General features: G+C 52.8%; 1 protein-coding gene across 1 annotated transcript in view; it reads left to right on the top strand.

Annotated features, from left to right (window-relative positions):
• The window catches only part of RAB6B (RAB6B, member RAS oncogene family), a 48,911-nt gene extending 37,478 nt beyond the window's left edge, over positions 1-11,433 (top strand). Inside the window, exons 3-8 of the mRNA XM_006083712.3 lie at positions 719-772; positions 983-1,088; positions 1,753-1,864; positions 2,894-2,987; positions 6,556-6,622; positions 8,785-11,433. Of these exons, the coding sequence (XP_006083774.1) occupies positions 719-772; positions 983-1,088; positions 1,753-1,864; positions 2,894-2,987; positions 6,556-6,622; positions 8,785-8,849 (498 nt within the window). The 3' untranslated portion in view covers positions 8,850-11,433. The remainder of the gene's footprint in view (positions 1-718; positions 773-982; positions 1,089-1,752; positions 1,865-2,893; positions 2,988-6,555; positions 6,623-8,784) is intronic.
• The last annotated feature ends 1,453 nt before the right edge of the window (positions 11,434-12,886 follow it).

Raw genomic sequence — 12,886 nt, 5'->3', positions numbered from 1 at the left:
TTGTATTTTTTAGTGTTAAGATTTCATTTTTTTCCTTTTAGCATTTTCTTATATTTCTTGAAATTTGCCCATCATATTCACCTTTTCCTTTATATTTTAACATTTATATCAGTTATTTTAAAGTCCTGTCTGCTAATCCAATATCTGGGTTATCTGGGGTCTGTTTCTATTGAGTTGTTGTTTTGATTGTGGCTTGAATTTCCTGCTTCCTTACAATGTCTAATCCTTTTTTTTATTGTTGTAGGGATTCTTGGATTCTCTTACCTTCCTTTGAACGGTGTTGAGTTTTAATAGGCAATTCAATTATGGGCAGCTAATATTTTTGGAAGGGTTACTTACCATATTTAAACTTTAAGGTAGATTTTTTTTGTTTTTTCCCTCAGTCATCTTAAGTCTCAAGATGACGTTCATTCTTCCAAAGCTGGCCCTTTCTGTCCTTGTTCCTGGGGAAACCTTCTCACCCAGTTTTCTCACCCCTGCCCTTTTATATCACTCAACAAACAAACAAACAAAACAAACCCTGGCCTCATCTTGATTTAGCTCAAACTCACTTCCTCTGAGAGGGACGAGAAGGCTCACTGTTGAGAAAGTGGGAACCAGGGACAACAGAGCAGGACCCACCTGGCATTTGGCATGGGTGTCACCACCTGGATCACTGAGCTTTGCCCCTTTGCCCAAGACTTTTCAGTTTTGACCTGTCTGTGCTTTTCTCTAACAGGCAACCATTGGAATTGACTTCTTGTCAAAAACCATGTACTTGGAGGATCGTACGGTGAGTGCCTGACTTTAGAACGGGGAGGACAGGGAGTGCTCCTTTGGACCTATCACCTGGACCCTTGGCTGGGCACCCCTGAGAGCCCATGCCTGCCCCAGAGCTGGTAGTGCCAGCATCACAGAAGCAGGACCTCGCCCACTCCCCACTCCCCACTCCTACCATGAGGACCTGGCTGCCCCTGCTGACCCCCTGCCCTCCCTGCCACAGGTGCGACTGCAGCTCTGGGACACAGCGGGCCAGGAGAGGTTCCGCAGCCTGATCCCCAGCTACATCCGGGACTCCACGGTGGCCGTCGTGGTGTACGACATCACTAGTGAGTGTGGGTCCTGGCTCCCAGGGGCTCCGGGGCCCGAGTGGAGCCCCAGCCAGTTTGCAGCATGTGTGTGTGTGTCTATACACATGCCCACTCTTATTGTCTGAATGCAGGAAGGCAGGTGCCTGCCACTGGGGGGTTAGTTGCCTGTGAACACAGCGTGTTTTCCACTTCCCCGCCCTCCTGCGCCAGTCATGGTTGTGCAGGTTGGCCCTGCTCCCGGCCCCTCTGCACCCTTGTTGGCCTTGGCTGCCAGAAAGACCCCTGCAGAGCAACTTCTGTGCTTGTGTGTCAAGGTGGGAGAAGACACTGGTCCCTGGGCAAGTTTTCCCCAGCAGCCGTGGCTTTGTCAGCTGGCATCCCAGCCCCTCACCGGGCTCCCGCTAGTCCACATAGCAAATCATGACCCTGTCACCTTCCAGGCGGGGTAAATTCTCTCCGCCAGAGAGTGACTCAGCAATGCCAGGGGCTCTCCAGGGCCTTGGGGCAGCAGCTCCACAAACCCACCTGGGCCTCCTGTGGAAGGCCCAGACCCACTGGCCTGTGTGGCCTGTGCTCCAGCCCCTCCCGGGGTCTGGTATGCCTGCTGCCCCTTCCCACCTTTCCCCTCTCCCGGTGGGGGCTGTATCTCACTCCCAGTTCTATCCCCGCTTTCCACTTCCAGACCTCAACTCCTTCCAGCAGACCTCTAAGTGGATCGATGACGTCAGGACGGAGAGGGGCAGCGACGTTATCATCATGCTGGTGGGCAACAAGACGGACCTGGCTGACAAGAGGTAGGATCAGGGGCTGGCAGGCTGGGCCCACCCTCCAGGCCTCCGCAACTCCTCCTGGACAAGGAGTTCTGGGGTGCCTGGGTAGCGAGCACCCTTTCTGCCTGTGCTCTTCCCATGCATCTTGGAAAGGTACCGGCAGGTTGCTGGAGGCTTTGAAAGCCCCTGGTAGACCCCTGCCCTCGTCATCTCTGAGGCCCCACCTCGCACTGCTGGCAGGGGCAGTTCCAGGGTGCTCCTCTGTGCATGGTCTTCATGGAGCCCCGTGCACCTGGCCCAGCCCAGCAGTGCATGGTCTGGGAACTGACCACAACCAGCAACACAGCTGCAGGCTCCTGCCGACTTCTGCTTGTGCTGTGTCTCTGCCCCGGGACATGCCCGCACCGGTGTGGGTGTGGGTCTGGAGGTCCTGGTCCCACGTGTTAACCTCAGAAGTTCGGGTCTGGCGCTGTGTCTGGATATGACACTCTGAAGAGGCTGCTCTAGGGCACAGGGTTGACTTACATACGTTTGTCTACTTATCTCAGGGGACCCAGCTTGGTTAAAGGTCATGCATTGTGGGCTTCCTGAAATATACTCTAACCATTTAAGGAATAATCTGAATTAGAGACTGTTTTGTTAAAATCCTCCTCCTGACGTGAAGAAAATGGGGCTCGAAGCCTAGCTCCTTTGCTAAGTAGGCGACTTGGAGCAGGCCCTTTAACCTCCGTGTTCTCATTCGGGAAACAGGACTGACGACACCACCCAGAGAGGCGGTATGTGGCCTGCAGCACTTTACACATGTAGTCTCTGGCCGTGGCCGCTGTTGGGAAAGGCAGCTATGGGACAGCCCCACCCACCTGCCACAGGGCCTGCGTCCCAAGGGGAAGATACTACAGAAGGAGGAGAGAAGGGGCTGTTGTGCCCTGTGTCCCCTTCATCCTGGTCAGCTCCTCCGCCCTGCTGGGTGGGCCCCTCCTCTCAGGCTGTTCCCTCCACCTCTCCCAGGAGCTGCTCTCTACCCAACTGATGTTCCCCTTCCCTCATCTGCAGGCAGATAACCATCGAGGAGGGGGAGCAGCGCGCCAAAGAGCTGAGCGTCATGTTCATCGAGACCAGTGCGAAGACCGGCTACAACGTGAAGCAGGTAGGATGCACCTGGTGCTGATCCCTGGCCCAGCTTGGCCATAGGGCCCACGTGTGGCTTCCGGCATGGTCAGCCTCGGGCTCAGCCCTGTCTCTCCCCAATGGGCTAGTGACTAGGTTTAGGGTGCCCATAAACCCACCTCCTGGGGAAAAGCTTACCCAGAGGTGGTAACGCATGCGCGAAGGAAGGAGCACTGGCCCTCAGGGGGTGTCCGGAGAACGTCATCATGAGGCGCCATACAGCAGCCAGCCACAAGGCCCTGGAGCATGTGTGAGCGTCCAGTCACCAGCTTCCGGGGGGCTGAAAGAAGCACCGTTTCCCTAGCAGCTGGGGATGAGGGTGCAGGGGTTCATGCCTTGTGCTTGGCAGAGCTCAGGGGTTGCAGGGTCAGGCAGGCTTGGCGAAAGGAGCCCACCTGGGATGTGCTGGAGCTCTCAGGAGGGGACAGGCCTGGTGAAGCAGAATCATCAGAGGAGCCATAGAGGGTCCATATTCCCAAGGAGTCCGTGGTGCAATGCAGCAGGTCAGCGGACTTGGGTTGGGAAAAGCACGGCTTTGTCGGCACTAACTTCTGAGTGCTCTGTAGTGTTGTTACCTTCAGCGACGAGTGTAGGCAGCAAGCCTGTCCCAGCAGCAGCCCTGTGGCTTTATCACTCAGGGATCACAGCTGTGTTCTTATCGCCTTGCAGTGTGTTACGGTATCTTGAACCTGACACCCCTCACTGCTTCAGTATCACGGTGGTTATTAGACACACTGCCAGCTCTTGCTGTTTTACACGTTCATGCTTTGTCACTAGTTTGTGTCTTTAAAGATCTTAGAAGTGTATGTCAATACTAAGTGGCTTCCTTTATGCTCCTGTGTAATTGATGTCACACACTTAGAAGGCGTGTGTAGGTGTCACCAGACTGCCAGAGGGGTCTGTGGTTCGCAGAAGGTTAGGAGCCTCTGCCTCTGAGAAGGAGAGGACTTGGAGAGGTGACGAGGAGGGAGGATATCCGGGCAAGGGGAACAGCATGAGTGAAGGCGGGGCAGGAGGGGTGCCTGTGGCCTGGGGAGGGGACACCAAGTGAGGAGCATGGCTTGGCTGGGGTGTCACTTCCGCCCACTGTCCCCATTGGTGCTCGGGGAACACTAGACAAGCTGCCCATGCAGCATTGACCTGGGTGCGGTGAAGATTCACGCCACGTGGACAGAGCCAGTGGCCGTGGGGAAGGTGGCAGAGGAGCAGAGACAGAGTGGGAGCCCCAAGCTCCAGGACGCAGCCCCCCCCCAGTTGGACTACAATGTCTCCATTCATTCGCACCCCCTTCCTAGAATCCTTCATTGTAAGGCCAGGCCGCTATGGGGTCTCCTGGAGGAGGGAGCTACCCATCCCTGTCCCTGGCAGCATACAGGAGACACTGGCTGCTGCCCTTTGCACCTGAATGGAAAGTCCTGGGGGGCGGGGCGCAGAGGGCAGGCAGCGGTCAGGGTCAGGGAGACACTGATGCCTCCCTTCCTAGAATGGTCTGCAGCCCCACAATGGTCTGAGCAGGAGTTCAGTGTGGTCAGTTCAGACCCTGTGTGGTTCAGAGGGGCCCCATGCAGTACAGACTCCTGGACCCTAACCCTGATCATATCTGCTCTCAGAGACCCACGTGTGACCCCCAAGAGCTGCCTTCTAACTGTCAGCTTGGCCATTGGTAGAAGCTGTGACCATTTTGACGTTCAGAGCAGGGCTGCCTGGGTCAGGGCCACAAAGGAAAGCTCGGAGGAGCGACCCAGGCCCTCTGCACCCTCGCCCGATCCTGCCTGCCCCACTCGGAGCCCTTTCTGCAGCACCCACAGGGCCCACACCCTGCCAGGCAGGCCAGTGGCTGCACCACTCAGGCCCTCACTGCCTTTGGCCCTGGGTGCTCCACGGGGCCCTCACCCAGCCTGGTGCTCCGATAAGGCTGGGCTCCGGCTGAACCCCGGACTAAGACTCACCCTGTCCTCAGAGAAGCTGTAAGCCCAGAGCCCACCGAGTTCCTGCAGGTGGTGTCCGTGGGGAGAAGGGGAGCATTCAGAATCTTCTGGTGCCTTGTACTTCCGCTCCGTACTTACTGTCACCTCCTACCTGACACTCCTGTGCACCCCGCCCCAGCACACATACACCCCACACATTTCTCCCCATGCACTTACACACACAGAAACCCCACATGTGCACATCCACACCGCACACACTCCCCCACACACTTACACAAATGCACACACACACAGACACCACACACCACACCACACATACTCCACACAGTATGCACATCACACACCCATACCCAAACAAACCCACCATACCACGTTCACACTCCTGTGTTCTTCTCTCAGAAAAGTCTCTCTGCTGTGACTGGGTGGCCCTGGCTTCCAGTGCCCAGCTGCCTCGACGCCCGTGAACGTGCAGGACTCCCTGAGGGGCTCATTTGTCTCAAGGGCAGGAGGGAAGTTGGTTCCCCACACCTGGTCCCTACGTGGGCAGCGGGACAGAAGCCCTCCTAAGGGCTGTCTCCCAGGGTCTAGGTCAGGGGTGGGCAACCTTTTTGTGAGTACGTGCCAAAACCAGCAAAATCTCTGACTCAAAATTCTGCGTGCCAACCCTAATTTTTTGAGAACATGTTATGCCTACTTGATATCTCTTAAGGTGTATGTATGTGAAGAACCTTGAAGAAATAAAATTCATTCAAGCGACAAAAACATAGTATATGATGATGAAAAATACATTTATTTTTTAATGTATACATGTACACTGATAGTCCAACAGAAAACTTTATGACTTCGTTTGATATTATCAGTGGCACTTTTGCTGCTGCATCACTGATGACAGAGATTTTACATCAGGTTTATATTTCGTGACCTTCAGAGATATGCACGAGCTACTACTTTTATCCGTCAGGCTACTCCTATTACGAGACTTAACAAAATTCATCACTGAGAACAAAGATTCACAAGCGTATGTGGATGAAACCAAAACACTGGCTGGATCTAGGAAGGCAGGGAGAGTGAAGGCAGAGGCACAGAAATTGCTCTTCCCCTCTCTTGTCAATCCATGTCTATGGTCTTTAAGATAACTTGTTATGTAAAATTATTTATTTATCTAAGATGCACCTACACTGAATTTATCTGAAAAATAAAAAAGTTGATATTAAGAAAAAAATTGTAAATGGAAGATTATAAAAGAGGGTTTTGCATGCCAGCAAAAGTTACTGGCGTGCCATGTTTGGCACGTGTGCCAGAGGTTGCCCACCCCTGGTCTAAGTCATTATCTGCACTGAGATAGGTCCCTTTCAGACACCATGACCCAAGCTCAGCTCCTCGTGACCCCTGGGCAGCCTGCTGGGTGAGAGGCCTGCCGAGGCCCAACGCTGTGAGAGGCACCGGGGGTGGGGGAGAGAGAAGTCGATGCAGCCCCTGCCCTCCAGGACAGTCAGTGGGTCAGACAGGACAGTGAAGCCCAAGGGCAGGGTGAGTAGAGGCAAGAGGGTGGAGACACAGTGGGAGCAGGAGGGAAAGAGGGGTGTGGGGGGCTCATGCTGCATCTCCCCCTGTCTCCAGCTCTTTCGACGTGTGGCGTCGGCTCTGCCTGGAATGGAGAATGTTCAGGAGAAAAGTAAAGAAGGGAGTATCCTTTTTCCTTGACGAGTGATTGAGAGATGTGCTGGCAAAGCCATTTACCCATCTAGTTATCCTCTTAGCACTTCAGAGCAGTGGATGAGCACGGGCCTTGCCTCCAGCCCAGCTTCCCGCGGATGGATATGGTGTGGGGCTCTGAGCAGGGACGAGGCTGAGCGCCAAGGTCTTTAAGACCCATCCAGCTCGAACCACCTAAGCTGTCACCTCCCAAACAGGGTGGGATACCAGAGGGATGTGCATGGAGTGGTGGGAGGGGCGGGGAGTGAGACATAGTGATGCTGCCCTTATTTACAGTGGACACCGATCTGCTTTTCACGGTGTAAGTAGAGTCGCCACTGCAGGGAGGGTTTCTCTCTTTACACTCACATATGATTCAACACGGTTCAGCCTACTCCACACGAGGCAGCCCCCCAACAGATGCCTCCTCCCACATCCTGCCTGCTTCCTCGGCCCAGCCCTGCACAGCCCCTGCACTCCCCACTGCTCCCAAGACAGGGTCACACGCCACTCACATGGTCCACCCCACACCACAGGCAACACCAGAAGCTGACATTGAGGTTCAGAGAGATTGTCTGATTTGCCCAATGAGGAAGAAAGTAGTTATTTATTATCTACTAGAGGCCAAGTGCACGAAATTCGTGCACAAGTAGGGTCCCTAGTGGCTGCTGGCTGGGGCCTCCCTTCGTTCCGCGCTGCTCCCTGGTGGTCAGCGCACGTCATAGTGAGTGATCGAACTCCCGGTCGGTCAAACTCCCGAGGGGACACTTTGCATATTAGGCTTTTATATATATATAGATGTACTTGTTTATTTATACTCTGCTCTGTTATGAAAAATGTGTTAATAGATATGTTGATATAGATATATTGATATAGATACACACACACACACAAGATAAAAATGTATATGTGTACACACACACACACACACACACACACACGAGAAAAGCAGGGCACAGGTAAAATAAAGGTAGGAAAACAAGGACAAGAAAGATGACGTCATACTCAAAATATATGCCATGGCTGAATGGCCAACAAATGGTAAGGAGGGAAACTGATCTTTAGGAGAAGCGTGGCTTTTTCTAGTACAGTCATCCCTCTGTATCTACAGGGGATTGGTTCTAGGATTCCCCCCCCCCCGCCCCCCACCTCCTGGATATCAAGCTCCACGATGCTCAAGTCCCTTCAATAACGTGGCGTAGTATTTGCATAAACCTATGCACATCCTCCCATATACTTTACATCATCTCCAAACTACTTGTACTATCTAATGCAATGTAAATGCTATGTGAATAGTTGTTAACTGTATTGTTTAGGAAACAATGACAAAAAATAATGTACATGTTCAGTTCAGATGCAAGCGTTGTAGTCTTAACTGCACACGTCAGCAACATTTTTTCCCAAATATTTTTTATTCACAATTAGTTGAATCCACCCACAGATGCAGAGCCTGTGGGCACCCAGGGCCGACTGTGCTTAAAGCCAGAAGAATCTCTCCCATAGTCCTTAAACAGGGGCCACAAAAACATCCCTAGGATGCCAGCAACAGCTCCCACCCCTCCCCCCGACCCCAGTGCAGTCCCACAGCTGGCCCCGGCCCCGGAGCCAGGAAGAGTCAGTCATTCTGTGTGATGTGGAGGGCCTGGTGCTCAGCTGTGATCGGCCTGGCATGATAGTTTCCAACCTGCTGAGGGCAGAGGGAAGAGCCCGTCTGTGCAGTTTGAACCCACTGCTCCGGTAGTTCTGATGGGTGCTTCTCCAGCCTACAGTCCCTGGGCACCGATTAAAGGCTGGAGAGGGGGCTGTGCTGAGGCCCTTCCGCAGGGACGTGGCATCCTCGAGTCTAAGTGACACACACTGACCGGAGGGCTTGAGGGGTCCATGCTGCTGCGGCAGGCTAGGGCGAGGCCCAAGGAGCCCTGTGCTTCCAGATGTGGGATCCAGGCTCTCTACCTCCAGTGCACTTTGGGGTGGGCTAGGAAGGGTGGGAGCTGGAGCCCTGCATCCTCCCCCCCGTCCCAGGCCAAGCAGAGCCAGGTGTTTGTGGAGGGGAAGAGGGGCTGAGCAGGGCGGCCGAGGGGTGCACGGGGAGGGCGTGAGGCCGGGTGGCAGCTTCTCTGTGAGAGTCCTCTTCCTTAGCCCAGCCCCCTGCAGTGATCGACATCAAGCTGGACAAACCCCAGGAGCCCCCAGCCAGCGAAGGCGGCTGCTCCTGCTAATGCAGCCTGACCTGAAGGCTTCCTCCGACACTACTCGCTTGTTGTGTTGCTTCCTATTGGTTAGCTTCCTAAGGGGGGGGTGGGAAACAAGCTTATCCAGATGGGAGGATTTTTCTTTTCTCTCTGTCTCTAGGAGTAGGGTGGGGTGGGGAGGGAGGCTGGGCATCAGGGATCACGTCACTCTTAACAGCTGTTACTCAAACAACTATTTTTTGGTTTGGTTGTAATATATTGTACTTTATTAAGATTGCCAAAAACGGTTAAAATTTAAAAAAAAAAATTTAAATCATGTGTATACAACTTTTTGCCAGATAAAAATGTAGTCATTTTTATTTGAAAGATGTGCTTTTTTGTTTTTGTATATTTGTAAACTTACAGAGAACCTTTTCCACACACCTCCTCCTTCCTGTCCTCTTTCAACTGTTCATTGACTCTGCCCTCCTCCCACCCCCCAGCCCAATAAACTAAAACATTAACTGAGCAACCTAATTAGGCTCCAATCCTGGGCCATCCTGCCCTGACCAACCAGGTCCCACCAAACAGGTCCTGCCTGGTTAAATCAAACACTGAACAAAACAGCTTCTGAGGAGGCAGCTCTGACCGTGTCCTCCTTCCGTGGCCAGAATGGACACCAGGTATGGCCCGAGCTGACATTAAGGTCTCCTGGACATCAGGGAGCCCGGCCCCAGGCCCCACTGCAGTTATGTCTGTTCTCCCTTCCCCTCCCTGAGAAGCCTTGAAGGCGGGGCAGGGCAGGGCACTTGCCACAGGCACCCTGGTGTTCTCTGTGGCTCGCTAGTGATTGGCAGAGCAAGAGGTCCCTGGAAGGAAGGACGGGGTGCTGTTGGCAACTGTGGGTCATGTTGATGCGTGGTTGGTTCGTAGACTTGGGGCACCGTGTGTACTTCTGAAAATGTTTTAACCACCCGGCCCAGCGTTCAGCACACATATCTGGGCTGAATCTAAGGGAAGAGCAAAGAGACTCCTTGTGTGGCCTCAGGGAGTGTTGTCTGCAGAACCACCACCTTGAAGACCCATGTCCTCAGGTCTCGGTTGCTAATAATGTTGAGTGCTGTTTTGGAAAAGCTGACTTCTTGATGTGCTTTGCCCCACTGGCGCGGTGCAGTTGGGTGCGCAATCTTTTGCTGATGTCGTTGCCTGAGAGTAGGGCTGCGGTGGGGTCTCTTCTGCCCAGACCTTTGCCATTTTTGACTCATTTCTGCGAAGGGCTAAGTCTGAGCACCTGTAAAATCTCTGAAGAGAACTCTCTCTTCTCACTAAGTGATGTCACCCACTTGGCCTGTATTCCAAATAGACACAGACTCACCAACCCCGAGCCTGAGAAAAAGCCAGGCAGTGAACAGCAACTCTGGCCAAAAAACAGTAAACCCCGCCCTCCAAGCTGGCGCTGACTTCCTCCAGGCTGCTGTTGGGCATGTCCTAGGTGAGCTAAAGGGCCGTCTGGGGTGTGAATTCCTCCACAAAGCAGTGCTCAAACAAGTGGTTGCAATGAATCTTGGAACTTCTCAGAAACGAATCCAAAATGGCAGCCAGTAAGGGCAGTGAAACCTGGCAGGACCCACTGCTGTTTGTCCAGTGGGCCTGCCACACACGGTCAGCTAAGGAGATGGAGCGTCAGAGGGGGTCTTTAAAGAGAAATTTATCTTCAGGTGGAGAAAAGAGGGAGCAGAATTCCCGCTGAGCTCCTCTTCGTAAAGGCAAAGACCAACGTACGAACGTAATTCCAGTGTCGTGTGTTTAGTTTTTATATGTGTGTACATAATTATATATAGAGATAGACTTGTGTATACACCTTCCACACACATTCCCACAGAGGTACATGTGCTCAACGTATACTCTTGTTCTTCCTGCTCTCAAGTTGGAACTTGCGTTGTGATAACAGTTTTGAAAATTCAAAAGTACTGCGACGTGTTGAAATAAGAAGTACTTAATATTGTCAAAAAACTTGTGATTGTCTTGCCATCAATAAAATAATTACATAGATGTGTTAAACTACAGGCAAAAATAGCCCACGGGAATATGTGCACCATTTCTCCTTCTATGTACTCATATGCACGGGTGTGCATGCCTCGTGGGCCAGCACCCCCCACCATGGCACACCCCCAAGTGGTGCTCGTTGGAAGAGTGCTTACTTACCTCGTGAGAATTTACAGGAGCCCATGTTACAGCATCCGGCCTGGGTGGCAGCGCGGGCCATTGCTTGTGGCCTCTGGGACGGCCCCCATTTGCAGGGATCTGCCCTGAGTCTCAGTGGAATGAATGTACGGTGGATTTTTATTTTCTTGGTACTAAAGAGTAGCTTTTCTTAAAACATTCCTGTAAAGAAAAAAAGTAGAAACTCAGTTCCTTTCTCATGTGCACACGTATCCAAGGCACCATGAACTCTGTTCCATCACAGCCTACACACAGGTGGGCGACGGATGGAGCAGGAAGAGACACAGTAAAGACTGTTTGCTTTTTTTTTTTTTTAATATATTTTATTGATTTTTTTACAGAGAAGAAGGGAGAGGGATAGAGAGCCAGAAACATCGATGAGAGAGATCGATCAGCTGCCTCCTGCACGCCCCCCAGTGGGGATGTGCCCGCAACCAAGGTACATGCCCTTGACCGGAATCGAACCTGGGACCCCCGAGTCCGCAGGCCAACGCTCTATCCACTGAGCCAAACCGGTTCGGCAAGACTGTTTGCTTTGACTTGGCCTCCGTGAGCCCCGCCTTTCGTAGTAGGTACACAACACCCCCTCTTTGGAGTCCAGGCTCTCCCCAGCCCTGTGGGTCTCTGAAGGTGAGGGCCGTTGCCCCATCTTGTCCTCCCATCTCGGTGGTGCCGTTCCATTCCAGGACCCTCCTTTCTCCCCGCATTTCCTGGCGCCTGTTAGGGCAGCCAGAGCTCTTGCACAGAAGTGCACTGTTCTTTGGCCCTCATGTTCAGCAGGCAGGTGCATCACTGTCCTCTTGCTTAGAGGTAGGACCTCAACTCAGAGAGTTCAGGCTCAATAATGAAATGACCAGGTTAGGTCTTGGCATCGCCTCGGCATCCCCAGTGACTGCCATCTTTGCTGATCCTGATGGGCTAGCACACGGCAAAGTGGAGGACTCCTTTTGGGAAAGGATCTCAGTTTACCAGTAGTTCAGTCCCTCTCCTCCAAGACTAGCCCTGACTTGGGAGATGAGTGGAGTCATCTTCTTTAGGCCCTCTTTTTTTTTTTTTTTCCTTTGGGGATGTCAAAGAAAAGCTGTCGGTAAAGCTCCTGTTTCGCAGGCACTGAAAAATTGAGCCTAAGACAGAAAAAGCAGATGCATATTGAAATGTGCACGTGACAGAATGAAAGTGTGACGGGAGCATCTTGAGGGCTAGAGGCGCAGTTGTGTCATCCAGGGTGAGCTCCCTTGCTGACTGATATAAGCAAGTTTCTTTTGCCAGAGGCCCCCCTGCTCTCACGGTCACCACTCTCTTCCCATCACTGCTCCCTTCCTGTCAGCATCCTCCAAAATTCTGTACTGTTCCCTGGTCCGAGGAGCGATGGCCAGGTCAGTTCAAGTGTCTCAGGCAACAGAAACAAGGCTTGCAATGGTGGTAGCTAAGGATGCAGACACATCTTGATGGCGGCCAGTGCTGGAGCCCCTGCCCTCAGGGACCGGATGTGACAACTATGACACCGCTGGCTTCGGTGTCCTGCAGGCAGAGTAGCCTCATTCCTTCACACAGCGAAGGCAGGTGAGGACATCAGAATGTGAGGACAGGCAGCCGAGGACTGTGAGGCGTGTCCGAGCCGCCCGAGGGGCAGCTGAGTGGAAGTCTGTCTGTCTGCATCAACCAAGCCGGGTTGTATGCTCACTAGTTTCCAAACTACCTCTTCCCCAAGAATGTGAGGCATTGTCACCCGGCTACAGCGGTGTGAGGCAGAGGTCTCAAACCCTTCCTGTTTCACAGGCAGGAGAACCAAGATAGAGAAGGGTGACTTCCTTAGTCACCCCGCAGGTCGGAAGCAGTCAGAACCAAGATGTTTCCATCTC

The sequence above is a fragment of the Myotis lucifugus genome, unplaced genomic scaffold (genome assembly GCF_000147115.1).
Source record: "Myotis lucifugus unplaced genomic scaffold, Myoluc2.0 scaffold_8, whole genome shotgun sequence".
NCBI classification, from domain to species: Eukaryota; Metazoa; Chordata; class Mammalia; order Chiroptera; family Vespertilionidae; genus Myotis; species Myotis lucifugus.
This window is presented reverse-complemented; position numbering and strand designations above follow the sequence as displayed.